Here is a 22,394-nt window from a genome sequence, read left to right as displayed (position 1 = left end):
CAGACCAAACCCGTCACTGCAACATTTCCTTAGGAAAATAGAATATACAGGAAATACTCAAATAAAACATATTTTAAAGATGTTGCACATCTTTACCGCATCTTCGCCGTGCATTACACTGTAGTCCATTTTCATAAGGGAAACATCGCTGACAGACGAGTCAGAAACGACCTCTTACAGCGTTATCGCTGAGCCATTTCCAGGCTCCCAGGAGAACAGGCGCGCACGCAAGCGTTTTAGAGAGCGCGTTAATCAGACAGGACACCGGGTCTGAGCACACAGCAACGTTTCTGCGGGGCAAACACTCAGGAGAATGTTCCGGCAAAGAGAGCAGAGTCTCCTCTCAGGTTTTTACTGCTGTTAATGTAATATCAGTTCGTATAACGGCGTGCTTCTAATGCGTGCCTAAAAGATCACAGCCACTTCTGCCCCAGAGGGTAAAAATAAATCTTTTTTGGCGGGAGTGAAAGAAGTCAGCTAACCCTTCTTTCGTTTTATATTAGCTTTTTTTTCGTCATTCTATATTCATTTTGAAAATTTATTTTCATTGTATTTCATCATCGGGGACAGAGAATTATTGTTTCTCCGGGAACGTACAAATGAAAGCAGCGAGTTTCCATTCGGATTTCTTTTTTTGTTTTTAATATCGCCGGCGGTGCGTCGCGTTCTTAGAACATCGCGTTTCAATAAGCCGCGTTCGCGGCGCCGCGCGGAATCGCCCGACGAGCTGGCGGTTCTGCGTCACCGCGACTCCGCGCCCGTGTTTCGGGCTCACAGGCTGACGTTAAAGGGGGCCCTGCCCCCCCCCCCACCCCGCCCGTACGCGCTTTTATATCGCTGGCCGAAACTTCTGAACTCCACCATTTTATCAGGCGGCACGCGAGCAGACCACAAAATGGCCGCCGGACACCGAATGACCCCGAAAGCGTGGAGTTTCTGTCCTTGGGCGCCAGGCTTCGAATGATGGAGGATCCCTGTGGAACGGGACATTCAGTACCTTGGACTTATTTTTTTATTTTTTTTTTACATTTAGCCTTTTAGCAGACACCGATATCCAGGGCGACTTACGGAGCACGTGCGACATTCATGCACGTCATGTGCTGTCAGAGAGCCAATGATCTTTGAGCCTTTCGCGTGGATTTCTTTTTGAAGAGCAAACCCCTGCCATCGCGTCGGAGAGAGACGAGTCGGCCGTCGACGGAACACGGCCTCCCTCCGCTACGGGGAGTTAGCGGGAGGCCTCGTTCTCCCCCGCGGGGCGGGGCGGGGCGGGGAGGGGAGGGGGGCGGGGTCGCGCGGCGGTCCGCGAGGAGGCGGCGCCTCACCTCCCAGGGTGGCGGAGATGAGCAGGTGCGTGCCGTACTTCTTGATGATGGTCTCGATGAACTGCTGGGTGGACGGGCGTCGCCCGAGCAGCCGCACGCTCCGCTGGAACTCCGGCATCAGGGGGACCGGGTTCCGGATCAGGTCCCGCCTCTCGATGGCGGTGTTCCTCACCTTCCAACGCGCAAACTCTCTGCGGGGGGACACAGACGGGGAGAGAGGGTTACAAACGGCAGCCGCTGGGGAGGGGAGAGGGACGGGGCGGCCTTCGGAATAGCTCAAAAGCTTCTCCGCGCGTCGAAACCTAGCATGACGCTAACACCATTCGCCGATTACCCGAACACAAAAAACCAAACATTGAATTCTCACAATACGTTACATAACATTTATTTGGCAGAGGCTTTTATCCAAAGCGACGTACAGTAAGTGCATTCTGAAGGTCACTGGAACAACTGCAAACACAGGTCCGATAAGGCGCAATACGCATTATGTAACCGCTATTCATAGCCATGAGCACATTAAGTCCAGTTCACACAGTAAACATTACTCTGACCTAATCTATGCTAAGTCAGACTAGGAGGCATGACAAGCTACAACATCAAGATAATGACACGAGGTACAATAAGTGCTGGATGGAGGTACATGTAGCATGAAAGTGGCACAGGAGGTACATGTGTAGCATGAAAGAGAGGGATTTAGGTGATAAAAATGATAAAATGATCCCAGATTGGGAGTGCCCCGCAGAGCGGCGATAGTTATTCTTCTGCACGCGTTCAGAAAAACTGCACAGCGTACCGTTATAACATCCGGACAAAACTACAGTATATGAGGATAAAATTAGACTGAAAAAAAAAACACTGAATAGAATTAAAATGATGCATAATCACATGAAGTCCACGCAAATGTAGCCGCGGACATATTATGATTAAACCGCGTTAACACCGAGTTAAGGAGTTAGCATTAAACTCTTGTTCCGCTACTGAGAGAATTGTCCATATGCTATTAAAAAGCACATTCTGTGCAATTTATTAGTTTAATGTAATGTTAAATGTGAAGCGTTCAGCTCATTTGCAGTAGTAGCGCTGCTGTTAATAATTGCTGCGTTAGACGTTCTTGCAGGCCTACTTATTCAGTGTTGAGTTTTTTTTAATGTTGCACTAGCTCTCATATCTTTTGTATTTGCACATCCCTTATCCATTTCTTACTGAAATGCAGTTGAAAAAACCGTTAACTGTAAGATGGTCCGTTAATTGTAGCCTACAAACATTCAACACAAGCACTCAGGTGCAGCTGACAGCGCAAAAGGGACACGCTTGGGCTCGTCACTACCATTATCATTAGGGAGAGCAATCAGAAAGACCGCAACCAAATATTAATTTGTAGTTACGAATCAAAACAATGAAATCGCAATTACGTAACTGACCGTTTTTTTTTTTCTTTCTAATTTTTTCTTCAGATAATATTATACGGTGAGGATTATAAACTGTCCGAGGTCAAGCCATCTGTGATATGAAACATCCCCGGGTTGGAGCAGCTGTGATTGGCTGTGATCGGTATTCAGGGGCTGAAATAATGCCCTCGTTGTCCTTTTTGATTTCCTGGGAGACGGATTTTCTCGAATCGCACGGGGGATAGGGGAACAGTGCGGCAGTTCCGGCTTACACAACAATTGTTACAATTTAAGGGGTGGATGGGGGGGGGGGGGGGGTTGTCAAAATGATAATGTCAGCAGGAAGCTCAAAACAGTAGGTTCCTGCATGCAATTAAGCCCGCTTGCGTGAGACCCCCCCCCCTCGCTGTGCGGAGGGTACCGGAGCAATTTGGACCTCCGCGCCGCTTCCGTCCGCGCCGGGATTAAATAGCAGTTCAACAGGTCCGCGGATAAGGGGTGGGGGGGAGGAGAGAGAGAGCGAGGAGGGATATTCGGCTCGAAAAACGCGGTGCTTATTTTGAAAAAGGGGGGGGGGGGGCGGAATAAAGACTCGGTAATGTATCTGCGTGGGTGCGTGTGGACCCCCCCACCCTCATCCCCCTCCCTGGCTGAAGCAGAGATTCAGTGACGGGTGAATCCTTCTCCCTCAGCCTATTGAAAATAATCCGAAGCACTTTTTAATTACCGCCTTTTTTCCGGGGGAGCGGCTACAAATGTATGCAAATTGCCGCGCGTCTGGTTTCGCATCAACACGTCTGAAGGTAGAGAGGGACTGATAATGAGGCACATTAAGCCGCTGCATTAAACGCGGATGGGAAAAATATATAAATAAATAAAAGAAAAAAAAGAGCAGAAGAAGAAACAGAGAGGGGGCCGGCTCCATCCAGAACGTTCCCTCTCTGATCCCGGCTGAGCGCATCTCTCTCTCTCTCCCTCTCTCTCTCCCTCTCCCTCCCTCTCTCTCTCTCTCCCTCTCTCTCTCTCTCTCTCCCTCTCTCTCTCCCTCTCTCTCCCTCTCTCTCTCTCTCTCTCTCTCAGTGCCACGTATCACAGACAGTGTTGCGTAACTTATTTTTTTGTGATTCGTTATTTTAGTTATCTGTGGGGTAATCTCCCTCTCTCTCTTTCTCTCTCTCTCTCTGTCCGTCTGTCTCTCTAGATCTCTCTCTGTCTCTCACACACGCACACAAACAGACACACACACACACACACACATATAGAACCACGTTTTCTTGAGCGCATTACAGACAAAATTCCATCTTAACGCCCTCCTCGCTCTTGCAGCCGGTCGCCCGGGAATCAACCACACAACCTTCCGGCTCACGAGCCACGGGTTACCCCCCCCCCCCCCCCCCCCCCCCCCCACGTCCCGGGGAAAGCTGAGAGACGGATCTAATTTACGGCGGTCTGAATGCCAGCCCTCGCTTATCAATCTGTTCTCAAGTACCCCCGCCCCCCCGCCCCCCCTCCCCTCCCGGTTTTCCCCGGCACGTTGGCGGTAACCGCCCCTCGCCATATGCGGGAGCCATATGCATCCCGGGCCCGCGCGCGCGGATTAGCGTGGTTAGCAGATGGAGGCCGCGGTTCCTCCCCAGCTCCACGGCCGGCTTAACGGCCCCTCTCCGCACGGACACGCGCGCGGGTAACGGATGGCCCCGCCGGCGGGAGCCCGGCGGCAGCGGCGGCCGGGACGGGACGGGAGCGATCGCCGGGGCGGGCCGAGCTTCCGGAGGGGGAGCCGCGCGGCGGCGGCTAAACGACGGAGCGGAGGAGAGCCGCTGAAAACGGCAACCGCTGGATGTTACGCGGCGTCTGAGTGACAGGCCCCCCCCTGCGGGCCGAGCACCGCCCACGCCCCGCCCACGCTCCGCCCACGTCCCGCCCATGACCCACCCCGCCCCTCCGGGGTGAAGCATCCGTGACCCTGTTCATATGAGTCAGGGAGCCCAGACAGAGATGCTATTTTACACAGAGATACAGCACGTAACACCCTGTGGGAGGATGTGGTAGATAACACAAAGATCCTCTTTACACAGAGATAGAGCACATAACACCTTGTGTGAAGATGTGGTATATAACACAAAGATCCTCTTTACACAGAGATACAGTACATAAAACCCTGTGTGAGGATGTGGTAGATAACACAAAGATCCTCTTTACACAGAGATACAGCACATAACACCCTGTGTGAAGATGCGGTAGATAACACAAAGATCCTCTTTAGATAGCACAGAGATGTGCTAGATAGCACAGAGATCCTCTTTACACAGAGATACAGCACATAACACACTGTGTGAAGATGTGGTAGATAACACAAAGATCCTCTTTACACAGAGATACAGCACATAACACCCTGTGTGAAGATGCGGTAGATAGCACAAATATCCTCTTTACACAGCGATACAGTACATAAATCCCTGTGGGAGGATGTGGTAGATAACACAAAGATCCTCTTTAGATAGCACAGAGATGTGCTAGATAGCACAGTGATCCTTTTTACACAGAGTAACAGAACCTAACACCCTGTGTGAAGATGTGGAAGATAACACAGATCCTCTTTACACATTTCATGCCAATAAAGCAACTTAAATTGATACTTTTTACATAGAGATGCAGCCTATAACACACTGTGTGAAGATGTGGTAGATAACACAAAGATCCTCTTTACACAGAGATACAGCACATAAAACCCTGTGTGAGGATGTGGTAGATAACACAAAGATCCTCTTTAGATAGCACAGAGATGTGCTAGATAGCACAGAGATACTTTTTTACACAGAGATACAGCCCATAACACACTGTGTGAAGGAATGACACTCTGACACTACTTTGACTTCTGTGCTATACAGACACAGGCCATATATCACACAGTTTGATTCCAAATGGCTGCATTGCACTCATGGGCATCATCACATGTCAGGGAACTGGACCTAGCGCTCACACACCTGCTCGCACACAAACATGCTCACGCATGCGCACACACACAAAAGCACATGCGCAGACACACACAAAAGCACACACACACACACACACTCACTCACATACATAAACACACAGGTACACAACCACACACACAAGCACAGGCACACACGTATTTCACATTGTGAAGATTTTTTTCAATTTTGTGGCTTAAGAGGAAAAAAAGTAAACGAGAGCTTTCTCCTCCATGTGATTTATGTTTTAAATCCAGTTCCTGTCACCTCCATTGGCTCTGACCAAATGAATAGCTTGTCACTTGTCTCCCTGGAACCCATACTATTCACTTGAGGTATTGCTAGCATTGACCCCGTACAAGACACGAGCAGCGTCTTACTGAGGTTCTCCGCCATTTTGTTTCTTCTCTCTATGCTCCGAGGACCTGATAAAGGAAGGAGGGACACAACCTTAAGGGGTGTTCAGATGCAGCCATGGCAACCAAGTGGACTATCTCCTTTACATAAAAGCCCCGATATAAACTAGTGACCATATAAGGAAAAAAGGAACAGGAAGTGAGGTAGGAAAGAGCTACACTGTGAGCCAGTGAATGGTTCACAAAGTGGCTCATTGGTGTTTATGGAAGCATTAATATTGCAACGCATTACCATTATTTATTTCCCTAACTGCAGGTGTGGTATTTCTACTATTGTTGTTTAAAGTACCTATCTATTGAATCTATTGGTAGAACTGAGGAACATCACATTGCAGTTTGCTTGAATAAAAAACTATGCACTACCACATTAAAAAAAAAAAAATGTTTGAATACATTTTGCAGAACTGATGTTAGGACTCGAAGCATTAGTGCGTTAAATTTAAGTAAGTCAACTCACCCCTGCCAACACTGAAACAGAACAATAGCTTCTCTATGGGGCAGTTATCTTTCAGTGAGAACAAAGGCAGAAGACATTCGTTTTTGATACAGTATTAATTAGGTACTGCCGTGTACACTGATCCAAACATGCTAAGCTATTCCGCACGGACTCATATGCGGAATATTCAAACAGTTTCCCGGTTCACAGAGAGCTTCTGTTTCTCACACAGCTCTCTGGAATACGGAAACAGACGCAGACGTCGTTACATCGTTATATCGTTACAACATGCCGGCGTTCAGCTTTAGTTGTTATTGTTTTATCATCGCACTCTAAGAGGGTCTCGGAGGGAGGCTTGCGTCACGAGCGTTCTGGGTTTGCCACGGGTTCCTATTCTCAGCAAAGTGGTGCAGCGGAGGGGGGCGGGAACAGGAACCCCGCGACTGCACCCCCTACAATTAACCACTGTCCCCCGCGCACGTAAATGTCACCGGGCATCAGACAGTAATTATAAACCCCCCCAGGCAGCACATTCAGCTGGGCTACTGGGCTGGCAGGACTGTAACATAAAGGGCTCAGAGAAAGGATCATCAAGACGATGACATATTTCGCTCTCTCAGTTCAGTTACTCACTAAAAATATGGCGGTGATACGCTATATAAATATTGCGTAAATCACCGCCTGGCGCCGTGTAAACACAAAGGCTTCAGACGGTTTTAGCGACGCTGCTAAGCTCCGTGGTTTGCGTTGCTGCGTTTGCATTCGAACACCGCCTTTGACCTTAACGTCTGCTTACTGTGAATCTGGTTGCTCTTTGCCAATATTACTGACGTTCCTGTCCCTCTTTTTGCTGTGACCAATATTAGCTTAGTAAAAGACTTCTATAAATGAGTAAATAAGCTTCCATGTTAGCTTTATCAGAACACAAGCAAGTAGATCACCGAGGAGATAACAGTGATGATTATGATGATGATGATGATGGTTATGGTGGTGATGATGATGATGATGATGATGATGACAATGAGGAGTTTGGCGATGATGACCAACATGCTGGTGATTTTTTCAAAAGAAATTCCAAACTACTAAGGAGGACAGTTACGGGTTTAAAGTGAATGAAGAGGATGAAGAAGAACATATTCTGAACAACGCAAAAGCCGCCGGACTGGCGAAATGCAGCCGGCCCTGGCGAATACCGGCGGTGTGGCGTTTTCGCACCCGGGCGCCTGCTGGCCTGGCGACGCCGTTTATACGGTCCAGCGGACACGCGCAACGCAACGGGACAGCCGCTAAAAACTCACGCGGTCAGTACTCAACGAGCGCGTCTTCAGCGCACGCGTAGCGACGTCACAGCAATTATCCTCTTTAGCCTTGAAGCAAAAATCCGTTCGCCAATCCGCGTTTCTCCAGCACCACAGAAACGTGTAAGCGTATTGAAACGAAACTGTATTTGTATTTATATCCCTTTTGGATTGCTCCAAATGCATAAATGTTTATTTCTTTCAGGAGAAGGAACACGAGAATTCAATTCTGGCTCAGATTGAATTGTACAACGAAGGTTCCAGGTTGCGTGTTTTTGATTTCTCTGGCAGACCCCTCTGCGGGGAACAAAATCTTGTTTTTTATTATTTTCCGGTTGTGACAATGCCGTGGCAATTTGACGGCTGTTACGAAAACAGGAAATCGGCGCTTTCGATGGACAATGCGGACCGCCGCGGCCTTCGCTCGGCGCACACGCATTCTCACCGCTGACTCCTCGTTGAATCGGAGCGCTCGCATTCTGAAGAGTTCGGTAGCCACGAAAAAACGACCTCGCCGAAGATTGTCCCGCGATTGTGTTTTCTCTCCATTTTCTTGTTTTCGTATTCTTTAAGAGCTTCCGTGTCTGTTTATCGATTGATTTATTTATTTTTTTCTTTTATTAGAAAAACCAAATAAAGGGAAAACTACCTCGAGCTCATCGCCGAGCTTCGTTCCTCAAAGGCGATCAAGGCAGGCCTAGCGAGTTGAGACGTTAATGGCCATCTTGCAGGAGACTGCGCTGGGGGGGGGGGGGGGCGGGTATGACGGTCCCCTTGCCTGCTAGGCGACCGTGTCCGTCTCCCGGTAACAGCAGGACCGCGGCCGTCTCCCGGTAACAGCAGGACCGTCGGCGTTAACGACCGGCCCTCTCGTTCAACCGAGTCTTTTATTAACAGCTCGACGGACGCGTGCCCTCCATCCTCCAGGGGGTTGGATAATTATGCGTATTAATGAACTATTATGAACCAGAATGTGACATCGCCGCAATTGATATCACGCCGTCATGACATTCCGCTCGACCGCGGAAGAACCCAGAGCGTGACATTTAGACGAAGTCGTGCTTTCGAGATACCAAGAGCCGGGGAGGGGGAGACCTGTCCGACAGCGTATTAAAAAAAAAGATTTTTTAAAACGCGTCCTTTTTTTTGCGAGCCTTCGGAGAGGGTCAGGCGCGTGCTGATGTTGGCGCAGTGGGTCTGCGGCGCATCTCCTGAGGCCAATCGCGCTGGAAGCAGCCGCGCAAAACCCCGGGCAAAGTGAAGCCGCGCGTCTCCGCGGTGGTAATCCGAGAGACCCCGCCCGTTCCCCGCGCTGTCCTCTCGACTCTGCTTTTTGGCCGGACCGCAACGGCGGGGCCAGCCCTACAAACGCGAACGTCCGCGACAGCCCGAGTGACTGAGTGAGTGGTGACGTTACGCCATTGGTCGGCCGAGTTACGAAGTTACGCCATTGGTCGGGCCGGGTGAAGTGTGTTAGGCCCAGCCGTTTACTAGGTTTTGAGCTGGTCTTGTTTATTTATTTCTTTTTACAAAAAAAGGAGGAATGAAGACACGAAGGCTTCGGTTTGACGTGTACGCGAAACCGGACGACCGGCGGAACCCGCGCCCCGCCCCGGGATTACGCTATTTAGTTAGCGGGAGTCGCTTCCTCCGCCGCTATCTCCGGTAGCCTGCCGTTAAGACGAGGCCCGCCTTTCCACAAAGAGCTCGGACGGCGCCGGCGCGCTCTTCAGACACAACGAATTAGCATCCCTGGCACGCGGACTAATAAACCGATGCGTGATGGGACCGTTTTGGCAGCGTCAAAGCGTCCTTGTGTCATTTTTTTAATGGGGGACATCGGCCACAGTGTGTCATTACTCTCAGATACATTACGGTGGTTTAGTCGAGATGTCTGTCCGACAGACCTACGGCGGATACGCGCGCTCCTATCGATGTTTAATTAAGTGCTCAGCGAGTCCAGTTTTCTCTTGGCGTTTCAGCCAATCGGCTTTCACTATTTATTACATTCAGAGATGAGGCCCAGAAAGCGTGTGGTTACCATTCAAAACCAAAAACTTTCCGTGACAATTAGCTTCTCTAGCAAGGATTAAAACTTACTGTTACTGCATCCACACATACACACACACACATACACACGCACACACATATGCACAAACACACATGTGCACACACATGCTCATGCAAACACACACACACACACACACACACACACAAGCACATGCATATGCACACACACATACACACTCACACACATATGCACAAACACACATGTGCACACACATGCTCATGCAAACACACACACACACACACACACAAGCACATGCATATGCACACACACACACACACACACACACAGACACACACACACACATATGCACAAACACACAAACACACATGTGCACATACGTGCTCATGCAAACACACACACACACACACACACACACAAGCACATGCATATGCACACACACATACACAGACACACACGCAAACACACACACTGGGTCCTCATTCTCAGGATGCAAAATGGGGCTCACCAGAGCTCACACACAGGTGCAGTGGGTCACAGATCAGAACAGGCCGAGGTGGGGAGCAGCGGGAGCCAGACGAATCACAGAGCATCCCATAATAACCAAAGAGCCAATCACAAGGCTGCCCCATCCCATAATAACCAAAGAGACAAACACCAGGCTGCCCCATCCCATAATAACCAAAGAGACAAACACCAGGCTGCCCCATCCCATAATAACCAAAGAGACAAACACCAGGCTACCCCATCCCATAATAATCAAACAGCCAAACACCAGGCTGCCCCATCCCATAATAATCAAACAGCCCAACACCAGGCTGCCCCATCCCATAATAACCAAAGAGCCCAACACCAGGCTGCCCCATCCCATAATAACCAAAGAGACAAACACCAGGCTGCCCCATCCCATAATAACCAAACAGCCAAACACAAGGCTGCCCCATCCCATAATAACCAAACAGCCAAACACCAGGCAGCCCCATCCCATAATAACCAAACAGCCAAACACCAGGCTGCCCCATCCCATAATAATCAAACAGCCCAACACCAGGCTGCCCCATCCCATAATAACCAAAGAGCCCAACACCAGGCTGCCCCATCCCATAATAACCAAAGAGACAAACACCAGGCTGCCCCATCCCATAATAACCAAACAGCCAAACACAAGGCTGCCCCATCCCATAATAACCAAACAGCCAAACACCAGGCAGCCCCATCCCATAATAACCAAACAGCCAAACACCAGGCAGCCCCATCCCATAATAACCAAAGAGCCCAACACAAGGCTGCCCCATCCCACAATAACCAAACAGCCAAACACCAGGCTGCCCCATCCCATAATAACCAAAGAGACAAACACCAGGCTGCCCCATCCCATAATAACCAAAGAGACAAACACCAGGCTGCCCCATCCCATAATAACCGAATAATTAAAATGTAACATTACACTACAGGCATTTAGCAGATGCCCTTATCCAGAGCGACGGAATCCAGATCCAGAAAAGTTTTTACATAGCATACACATTGCAACCATTTATACAGCTGGATATATACTGAAGCAATGCAGGTTAAGTACCTTGCTCAAGGTTACGACGGCAGTGTCCTACCGGGGAATTGAACCTATCACCTTTAGGTTACAACAGCCTACCCATTATACTACACTGCTGCCCAAAACCTGAACTCTGATTCGCTGAAGGGCTCTTTTTGATATTAGTCTAGCATTTACGGACTTTACAGAGTTTGCGTTTTTTTGGGGGCTTTTTTCAGCTTTATTAGACAGGGTAGTGTAGAGAGACAGGAAGAACTAGGAGGAGAGAGAGGGAGAGACGTGCGACAAAGGTCGGCGGTCGGACTCGAACCGCCGATGTCGCGGCTCGCAATGAGCATGTGCAAAGCGCTCCACGGGCCACGCCGCTGGAGGCCCCCCAGAGTTTGAGTTTTAAAAACAGGGCCCACTGTAGGTGACTGCCTGAAGTTCTGTAGTGGTGTTTCGCTCCGTCACTACATGTACACGCCCACCCTTCGCCCCCCCCCCCCCCCCCGATCGGCTGCCATCTTTAGCCCCGCCCACCCGTGGACTCCTCCCGTCCACGGAAACGCTGGCCGACCCGGCGGTTTCTGCAGTCCTCTCCGAGCCGAAGCAGGGTCGTAAATCAAGCAGGCGGAGACGCGACTGCACTCCCGGAAGATTCCGGCGCCTCTCCGCCGTTCCACAGCAACGCTACAGGACCCGTCGTAAAAGCCAACCCGCTCAGAAATCAACGCATCTCATTTTCACGGCCCAGCAGCCACTCGATGAATATATTCATCTAAAACTCCCGAACCGGGGAAATATACATTTTGAATACGATCCGTAACGTCAAGCAGTCATGCACGTGATCTTTTTTTTTTTTTTTTTTACAGGAGTTATATTCTTTTTTTAAAAATATTTGTCATGTGACTGTGTTTTACCGGCTCGCATATCTGACACCGTCAGAATCAGCGTTGGGATTACGGTAAAAACACTGATATTTGAAAGCAACTGGGAAAAAAAAAAGCAGTGCTGTGTTAGCCATACATGTTCCCTGGCCACGAAGCGTGCCGTTTCGTTTGCTTTCGTTTGCTTGGAGAAGTCCCTCCCCTTTTCGCCATTTTAATTTTCTTAGATCGGCATCGGATTTTGTTTACGAATGCTTATCCAGCGATTCGGGTCGCTCCACGTGGGCCACATCAGAGCATTTTGTGAGAGACAGTCAAAACAATTCAGGAGGAATAAATAAATATTGAAATGTTTAAATATTTATCACTGCGGTGCACTAATGTCCGCTTCACCAATAAATACCGCATTAAAAACAAAGATTTATTCCGCTATGGCGATCCGCAGCGTGAATACAGGTTCCGGTCTGATGTTTCCTGTCAAATCTAAGGAATGTTCTGTGTGATGAAGTTTTTCTATTCAACAAGATTTAAAAACCTGAAATCACTTTAAAAACATTTTTATAGCTAGCAAAGGCACAATACAGAACAATGTTAAAATATGTGCCAGACAGAATAACGTAATTCCAAGCTTTTGTAGTCCGGCAAAAAGCAAAGTGCACTCAGCATACCTTGCGATCATTTTAAAGGAATATTTTGCATGCTTAAATTAATGATCATCCATGTGAGGTATCCTCCGTAGCGATTTAAAAAGTTTGTAGATACAGTTTTGCGTGTCCTCTAAAATTCAGGTTAAAAAAGAATGCGTGCTTGAACGCAAGGTTATTCCACAATGCACCCTTTGCAGAATGTTCCAGCATGGAAAGAGATTTGCTGTCACAGTGGACACAAGGCCGTTCCACATTACTCATGGTGAAAGCAGCTTATCAAACAGGGTCATTATTTGTGTGACAAGCACTTATTCTACTTTTCGCATCAATCCGGCTGGGTCCATTTTGGGCTAAACACTCCCCCTGAGAACAGCGAGGTTCTGGCCCAGGGTAGATCTTCTGTTGTATCACTCCATTACAAGTGAAATAGGAATACTTCAGCCATCTTGCAGGTGCAATTAGGCTGGGAATTATGTACTCTTATTGTGGTATAAAAAACATAAAAGTGTCCTTGTGTTGTTGTTGTTGTTGCTGCTGTTTTTGTTGTTGTTGTGGTTGTTGTTGTTGTTCATCTTCTTCTTCATAATCATAGCAATAATACGAAGAAGAGGAAAAATAAGATTGAAATTTTTAGTTTCTGTAACTGGGCTGGATGGAACAGTTGCTTTAACACTATTAATATACAGTTAGTGTTTATCAGCAGTATTTCTGAAGAGGGGCCATAAGGTAGAGTGAGTGAACCCTGCAGAGTCCATCTGTCCAAGCTGCTGCCTGGCACTGCTGAAAAAGGGTGGCAGAAAAGCAGCATTATCACACACTGACTGCTACTCTGAGGCATTATCACTCACACACACACTGCTACTCTGAGGCATTATCACACACACACACACACACACACACACACACACACTGTTACTCTGAGGCATTATCACACACACACACACACACACACACACACACACACTGCTACTCTGAGGCATTATCACACAGACACACACACACACACTGTTACTCTGAGGCATTATCACGCACACACACACACACACACACACACACACACAAACACACTGCTACTCTGAGGCGTTATCACTCACACACACACACACACTGCTACTCTGAGGCATTATCACACACTGACTGCTACTCTGAGGCATTATCACTCACACACACACACACACACACACACTGCTACTCTGAGGCATTATCACACACACACACACACACACACACACAGCTACTCTGAGGCATTATCACACACACACACACACACTGCTACTCTGAGGCATTTATCTCACAAACACTCACACACGCACACATACAAAGTTACTCTGAGGCATTATCTCACAAACACACACACACACACACACACACACAGTTACTCTGAGGCATCATCACACACACACACACGCACACACGCACTGTTACTCTGAGGCATTATCTCACAAACACACACACACACACACACACACACTGTTACTCTGAGGCATTATCACACACACACACACACACACACATACACTGTTACTCTGAGGCATTATCTCACAAACACACACACACACACACGCACACATACACTGTTACTCTAAGGCATTATCACACACTCACTGTTACTCTGAGGCATTATCTCACAAACGCACACATACACTGTTACTCTGAGGCATTATCACACACACACATACACTGTTACTCTGAGGCATTATCTCACAAACACACACACACACACACGCACACATACACTGTTACTCTAAGGCATTATCACACACTCACTGTTACTCTGAGGCATTATCTCACAAACGCACACATACACTGTTACTCTGAGGCATTATCACACACACACACACACACTGTTACTCTGAGCTATTATCACACACTCACTGTTACTCTGAGGCGTTATCACACACACACTGTTAATCTGAGGCACACACACACTGCTACTCTCGGGCGTTATCATAGACAGTGTGTGAGGCACACACTCAGTGTTTCTCTGAAAGATCATCACACACAGCTAAAATGAAACCGGCCGAGAGTCAATCCAGGACCAGCAGTCGATGGGCAGACAGTACGAATCAAACTGCCGAAGCGTCAGTAGGGATCGCCCGTGCCCGTTTCAGACGTACAGAGCAAGTAAGCGGGAACAAGCCTCTGTCAGAAGAGCGCGCCAAAACCTGGAGCTGTCCCCACTGAGAGAACAACTGTTCGCCCCGCCGAAAAAATCTGTGCACACTCGCCATTTTGTTTTTTTGTTAATTTTTAAAGCAAGCAGGTATTAGCCTGTGTTCTGTGAGCGCAGTTCTTTTTCGCGCTTTTAAAGCAGTCGTCATTTTTGCCCCTCAAAAGGAGTCAATAACCTCTTTCGTCTTTGATTACTTCTTCCTCTTTCATTTTCCCCATCACCTGTCGCCTTATAGAAAGCTTGTGAAAAATGGCGATAAAACAGCTCCAATACTTTATCGGCCTATTCACACTGCCCGTGCTGTTGTGAAATCGAAGTCCCAGTAATATTAGGAATGTCCTAAAAATAAAGGTCTTCGTACCGTTAAAGTGTTTCTCCTTCCTCTCCACGGCCATTTTGTGCGTGTGAGAGATAAGGCATTCTGGCGATAAAATGAAAGATTTTTTTTTTTAGGATTTTAATTAAAAAGCGTAATTAACTCATGGAAATAAAATGGCTTTAAATTACAACGGGCGTGAATCTGAAAAATGATCATCTTTTTCCTTTGGGTTTGGTTTTCACAATTAAACTGACAAATCTTGGCAACAAAAAAAAAATATATATATTTTTACAACCAATATGGGACAAAAGCAATTAAGATTCCAGCGAAGGCTTTAAACTTAATATAATTAGAGTTTTGTAACTATAAGTCATGTGTGTGTTTTAGCCACCATGACTAAAACTAACACCAGAATAAAAAAATAAAAAACTACGCTAGCCTGCTGGCTGTTAACCTCTGTAACAAATAAGCGATAGTCCTGCAGGGCTGCAATCTCTGTTACCCTTTGCAATTACCTCTCAATCAGCAGGCAATTCAGGCTCCGGACACAAAGTGTGCAGACTCTTTAGACAGTCAATGACTTAAATTAGGTTCTTAAGTGCAGGAACACGTCGAACGCCAGCAGACACAACCCCTCCAGGGTTTGAGTTTGAGGTCCCTGATCTATGACGTCCTGTTTTCTCCACCAGAGTCTTTGGGGAACAGAGCCCCTTCTTCAAACACAGTAAAAATAGTCGGTGCCTAACTCTGACAGTCCGTCCAACTCCAGTTCTCTACTAATTGCCAGTTCTTCCCTGCAGTAATTAACTAATCCCTCAGCAGGGGTTTGAGGGAGGGGGGGGGGGGGGGTTTGGGTGATTGAAAAGGGAGTGACATCATTTCCTCTCTAGCACTACCGTTCCGTTTGTCAGTTTTATTTGAGCTACTGAAAGACGCTGGGAGCGTAACCCTATTAAAAATAAATATGTAAATAATTCCGATAAATTGTGTATAAAAATAGCTAGTCTGAGGAATGTGAGCGGAAGCCTTGCTCATGGCGTGGTCCGGACTGCAGTTACCACTGCCTCCCTGCGGAGGGCGCCGGTGTGGGAGAGAGAGGCCCGAGGGACGAGACATCGTTCTTTAATGGATTCCAGCTCACCTTGCGCTTGACCTTTCTCCCTTCCGTCGCCTGACTACCTGCTGGTCCACACCACCAGCCACCCCCTTACCCCCGCCAGCTCAACAACCCCCTAAATAAAACATTCCCCCACCCCCCCACATAACCCCCCCCCCCCGGACCTGTCACAAACCCACAAACCCACAGCTCGCAGCCCCCAATCTGAACCAATCGCCGCCACTCCCGCCCTCTCTCCAAAATGTTACGAGCGCTAAAAGGTCCTCCCGCCCCCACGTCGCGGCTTCTTCGCCGAACGTCGCGGCGCCCCCCCCGGGGCCCGAGCGCGCGAATCATCGCGTCCCGAGAACGCCGGAAAATCGGCCCGTTTTCACCCTCCTGGACCCCCCGAGAGGAAGATGCCCCCGCCGCAGACCGCAGGGGGACCGAAACGAGCGCTTCCCGACCGAGCTCGGCTCCGAAGAGCTGCTGCTCGCAGAGTTCAGCCGTACATCGAGGGAACATAACAATTACGCTCGGCCTCTTACAGTACAACACAAGAGACAGACTTCAGTTACAGGCTGATCGGTCAAACAAGCCGGTGTCAGACCAGAAGCAGCTGAAGTGGATTTATGCCTTATAAAGGTTTCGTATGATTGCTGATGCAAGAAGCCTTGCTTTAAATAAATAGATTTTAAAAAAAGCATGGCACTCTAATGAAATTAGACAGCAGAGCATGTTTTAGCATTATTGCTCAAGAATACAGTGGGAGAAATTCAACAGCGATTGATCTAAAGAAAGGGAAACACAAAACCAAGCAGTACTGAAAAGCCAACAAATAAATAAATAAATAAAATTAAATAAATGAATAAATAATGTCTTAGTTACAGCCCAGTTACAACTAGTTTGGTCGCTGGTTATTAGTGCAAGCTAATGATTGCAGCTACAAAATCAAAGTAGCCCACTACACTTAAAAATAAGACTACTGCAATGTAAGTATGACATTCCAATCCATCTGAAATGCTTAAAATTGCTTCCCAAGGACTTGAATGACTTCCCAATTTGTGTTGAAGGTTCTACATATAAACATTTTCATTCCTGGATTAATACCTGGATCCTCTCAACATTTTTACTTCAAACGGTAGTTTCTACTTTCTTTTTTTCCCCCCAGCTATCTCCCGAGGTCATAATTTGGTCTGTTGCTCTACGCGGCAAATTCCATGCAGAGGGAGACTGTAATCCTCGGGGATAAACAAGGTGTGCGCCGGAGGAAACGCCGATGAGGGTGCAATTCAGGCTCGGCGGCGCCCGCCGCGCGGGGGCTCAGGCAAAGAGGATTAGCGCCATGCAAATCAGAGCGCGCGGCCGCCGCGTGCTAACGTGCTATCGGGTCATTTTCATAAAGTAATTAGAGTCGGCCCGATTAAGCAACGCGAAATTATTCAGGCCCTGCGATTTGCATACGTCGCAGACACATAGCTGTGGGATTCGCACGTATCACTGAGAGTCCCTTCTGGCCCCCTTCCACCTGGTCCCACGAAAAGGGGTCACCCGAAAAGGCTAAATCGGCCGTCGTAAAGGCGTGACCCGCGGGTTAGCGTGACTGCGGCGGCGGCTAATTGTTAATGTACCGCTTCCAGTGTGACCCAGGTGGCTAGGGGGGGAAACACGGGCTAGCAACGCTAGGCACCTGCAGAGCTCGGTTAGCCTGAATTGAACATAGAACACGGAGACTTATCGCCGCACTGAGGACCGGCGCTTTAGCGTGACGAGCCACCCGACAACCCCAGACAAAATCCTTCTTTCGATAAACAGACAGCTGGTCCCCTGGTACTATCTGCATTCACCTCTGTCAGTACAATAACGACCACCCCCCCCCCCCCCCAATCCCCCCCTTGTCTGTTTACTCCGCAAACAATGAAATTCAGCGCGCCTATGGAGGTTTGCGCTATTGTTTACGGTTAAGAAAAGCAAGACAATAGATTCTACTTTTTTTTTTGGTCATGCACACAGTATTCAATGGCCTCGGTTATTATTGAGTACAACAGGAAGATTTACATTGTTGTCAAAGGACACCCATTCATGCATCCGCATTGTGAAGCCGAGGCCGAGGGGGGGGGAGGGGGGGGGGCAATCACCCACTCCCACATTCTGGTTTAGATCTTCATGAGCCGTATCAGGTCTGAGTCAGTATAAATCCTCCGTCTGCTAATAAATCTCCATACAAAAGGGTCCACTTCAGGGCCTCCGCAGCCTGGCGCAGAGTCCCAGGCCAACGAACTTCGCACCAAACCATTTATTTCATAAACACTTTCATTCACGGTAGCACCCTCCTACCCTGTTTGATTACTGTAAACTGCTTATTCAGTCTTTAAAAATGCATTAATGAGGGGATTTGCATTTATATTGGATTTCTTTCCCCCTTTCTCTCTCTCTCTCTCTCTTTCTCTCTCTCTCTCTCTCTCTCTCTCTCTCTCTCTTTCTCTCCTATCCACAGAAGAGAAAGGAGGTGGGGATTTAGAACAATGATGTAAAAAAAAAAAAAAAAAACCCTACGCCACAACAAACAGGGTCAGCCTCGATCGAAGGCGTCGGGAACAGGATTACGAAACGGGCCCGACGCTGCTCTTGGGTTCCTGGGCCCCCCGGCCCGCGTTCAGACCGCAATCGAGCGCTCGAGCGCGGCGAAGGGAAGGGCGAGGGAAGCCCGGTGAAGGGAAGAGCCCTCTCGGACGCACCGGGCCCGGTCGCGTCGTTTCCCGCACGCCGTAAGCGACAGCATTTTTCTCGCGCGCGACGCGAAGACGAAAACGTTAGCCCGCGCCGCGCGCCTCTGGGACAGTCCCGCCGACGGACGGTTCGGAAAAGCGATCGCTGCCACCGCCAACGGCAGACCGCCCGCTTCGTTCAAGCGGAATACAGTTCCGGCACAGCCCCCCCCCCCGTACCCCGCTGAACCGGGCAGAGAGGACGGCATTACTCACTCCTGATTATAAGGCCCGCAGCCCGATTAGCTTCCCTGCTATCTCCTGGGAAATTCACAGGACTGCAGCCTTTCAAATGTCTCGCGATTTTGTTTGGTGGTGTTGTTATTTTTGGAGGTAGAAGTCTTTATCACCAGCACAAATATGGTATCACCAAAGTGTATTTTGTTATTTTATATATCGGCAAAACCCAAGAAATAAGTCAAATAAATAATCTTGACAAGCACTTTAGTCTTATATTTAGACTTTAACTCTTATTATTGTTTCTGGTTTAAACTTTTTGGCTAAATAAGACAAATTATTGCCAATGGGGTGAGATTGATCTCATTTCGAGATCTGCTAACTGGGTGAGACAAAATCACTTGTCATGAAAAAGTAACTTAAAACAAACAATACCTCCTATTTGAGAGGAAGAAGTACGATTTTAAGTCTCATTAGAAGACACTTGTTAGACGGACTGTTTTTTGCAGTGTTTATATAATGACTAAAATGCCACTCATTTCTGTGGAAGGACCACAATGCTGATAGCAACCCCCCTCCCTCTTCCACACACCGATTCCACACAGCGAGCCACGTTTGCACACCATTTTCATAATAACAAAAAAAATGATTTGGGCTAATTTCGGCTTTGACAAAAACCCTGTGCTGCCGTGTAGAAAACGAAGTACAGTGAATTAATTTCTCAGGGGGGCACGGTCTGATGTGGTTAGACAGGATCTGGGCTAGCGGGACAGCGTCCCATTATGATGCAGAATTTATGGGGAAGACGGGTCGGCGTATTTACTCTACTGCTCGCGTGCAGAGTTTATGATGTACATTAGCTGAGATCGCATCCATCTCATGCGCTCCAGGAAACTACTGATGTAAATGAGGCCCACAGCCTACAAAGCAGAGGAGACAAGAACTACAAATCCCACGAGAGCCTGAGAAAAGGGTGGAAACTGTCAGCCAAAGACAAAGTGAGTTCTCAGTGAAGTGACGGGGGGGGGGGGGGGGGGGGGAGGGGGCGGGGGGGGCGGGTAGGGGAGAGGTAGGGTTTGTCAGGCGGCTCTGCAGTTGTCTGACAGATGTGATCACAGATTTTCCTGATTAATTTTTAATAAGAATAGCTATGAATTACACTTGGTATTGATGTGGGCTTTAATTGCCCTGTCACAAGGCCAGAGATCAGTCGGCTGATGGCTGCATCTGATGCTTAGCTCAGCTTGCTTAGCTCAGCTAGCCTAATCTACTGTAACAGGATCTGTTCTGCAGCTTTTTGCAATTCAAAATAAAAGCCTGCACCAGGTGCATAATGAGGACACTTCTCTTACAAAAATAAAAGCAAACAGGACATGTACTGTATCGCACATAGGACTATTGCCAATACATGATGAGTGCACTGAGTAATAGCGTGATATTCAAAAGCTAGCATGTTCAGTCTGACAGCGTAAAACCAACGTCAGCATATGCCACACGGTTGTTAAGATGGGCACTATGTAAGTGTGAACGCTTACATGAAAATGTCACCATTACATTACATTACAGTCATTTAGCAGACGCTCTTATCCAGAGCGACAGATTTTGGATGTGTGAGGTGAGGAGAAGGGGAAACTGAGAACAAGAGTGAGAGTGAGAGAGGGGATGGGAATTGAGTGTGTGTGTGTGTCAGAGGGGGAGAGAGAGAGAGAGGCAGAGAGAGAGAGAGAGAGAGGGAGGGAGGGACAGATAATCTTCACAGTTCTCTTATGTACACACAGCCATACTGCATCAACAAAAATTAATAGATCAAAAATCAAGGCAAAGCCTTCCTTCCTCATCAACATCACAGCACCCCACTGAGAGAGAGAGAGAGAGAGAGAGAGATAGATGGAGAGAGAGAGAGGCCCTATCTGTCAGTATAATTAAAGGCATCTCGGAAGAAAGCTCTTGACTGTGAGAGTGTTGAGCGGCGGCTCAGACGAGGGGAAATGGTGGAGCGAGCGAGTCTGGGCTCTGAGTGAAAGGAGAGAGCTCTCGTGTGCCTGTTTCTGTCGACCCGACGGTCAGACGTGCGGGAGGATTAAAAGAGCGAAGCCGCGGATATTAAAGGGGCGGTGTTTAGATTTTAGCGCTGACGCCTCGACGTCTTTCACGGCGCGAACGGCAGAGAGAGACGCAGAGCGCGTGAGAGCCTCCGAGTGTACGGCCCGTCGCTGAGCTGTGACAACACGGCAGTCTCTCAGCCAATTACACCTCATTTCAGCTCGCCGGACACAATATGAAACTGCACTCTAACTGATTTAGCTGTGTGTGTGTGTGTGTGTGCATGGGTGCGTGGGTGTGTGTGTGTGTGTGTGTGTGCATGGGTGCGTGGGTGTGTGTTTCTGTGCATGTGTGAGAGAAAAAATAAAATGCCCGTGTTTGAGAGAGAGAGACAGAGAGAGATAGCGAGTGAGTTAAAGCCTGTGTGTGCCTGCACGTTGGGCATGCACACTTGTGTGTGCTTGTATCTGTGCGTATGTTTGTGTGTGTGTGTGTGCGCGCGCGTGTGTGTGTGTGTATCGGAAATGTCTATCCAGGAAAAAAAAAGTATAAGTACTCAGGTTACACTTTATCAAGGCTGGTAATGTACATATCATTAGCTATATTTCCAACAGAATGCCTCAGTGAGTTACAGACAAAATAGAGGAAACACGTGAGTAAATGAGGGATGCACAGTATATTGAAGTGACTTAGACTGCTGAACTCTCTGATGTTTCATGAGGATCAGTGACTAAGACTGCTGAACTCTCTGATCTTTCATGAGGAGCAGTGACTAAGACTGCTGAACTCTCTGATCTTTCATGAGGATCAGTGACTAAGACTTCTGAACTCTGATGTTTCATGAGGATCAGTGACTAAGACTGCTGAACTCTGATGTTTCATGAGG

The 22,394-nt window shown here is 48.1% G+C and overlaps 1 protein-coding gene across 2 annotated transcripts in view; it reads right to left on the bottom strand.

The window, feature by feature from the left end:
• Positions 1–22,394, bottom strand: part of brinp1 (bone morphogenetic protein/retinoic acid inducible neural-specific 1) — a 111,993-nt gene that overhangs the window by 44,622 nt on the left and 44,977 nt on the right. For both annotated transcript variants that reach the window (XM_035392432.1, XM_035392431.1), the window contains exon 3: positions 1,326–1,516. In XM_035392432.1, the coding sequence (XP_035248323.1) occupies positions 1,326–1,516 (191 nt within the window). The remainder of the gene's footprint in view (positions 1–1,325; positions 1,517–22,394) is intronic.

Source organism: Anguilla anguilla, chromosome 14, assembly GCF_013347855.1.
Source record: "Anguilla anguilla isolate fAngAng1 chromosome 14, fAngAng1.pri, whole genome shotgun sequence".
Lineage (NCBI taxonomy): Eukaryota > Metazoa > Chordata > Actinopteri > Anguilliformes > Anguillidae > Anguilla > Anguilla anguilla.
This window is presented reverse-complemented; position numbering and strand designations above follow the sequence as displayed.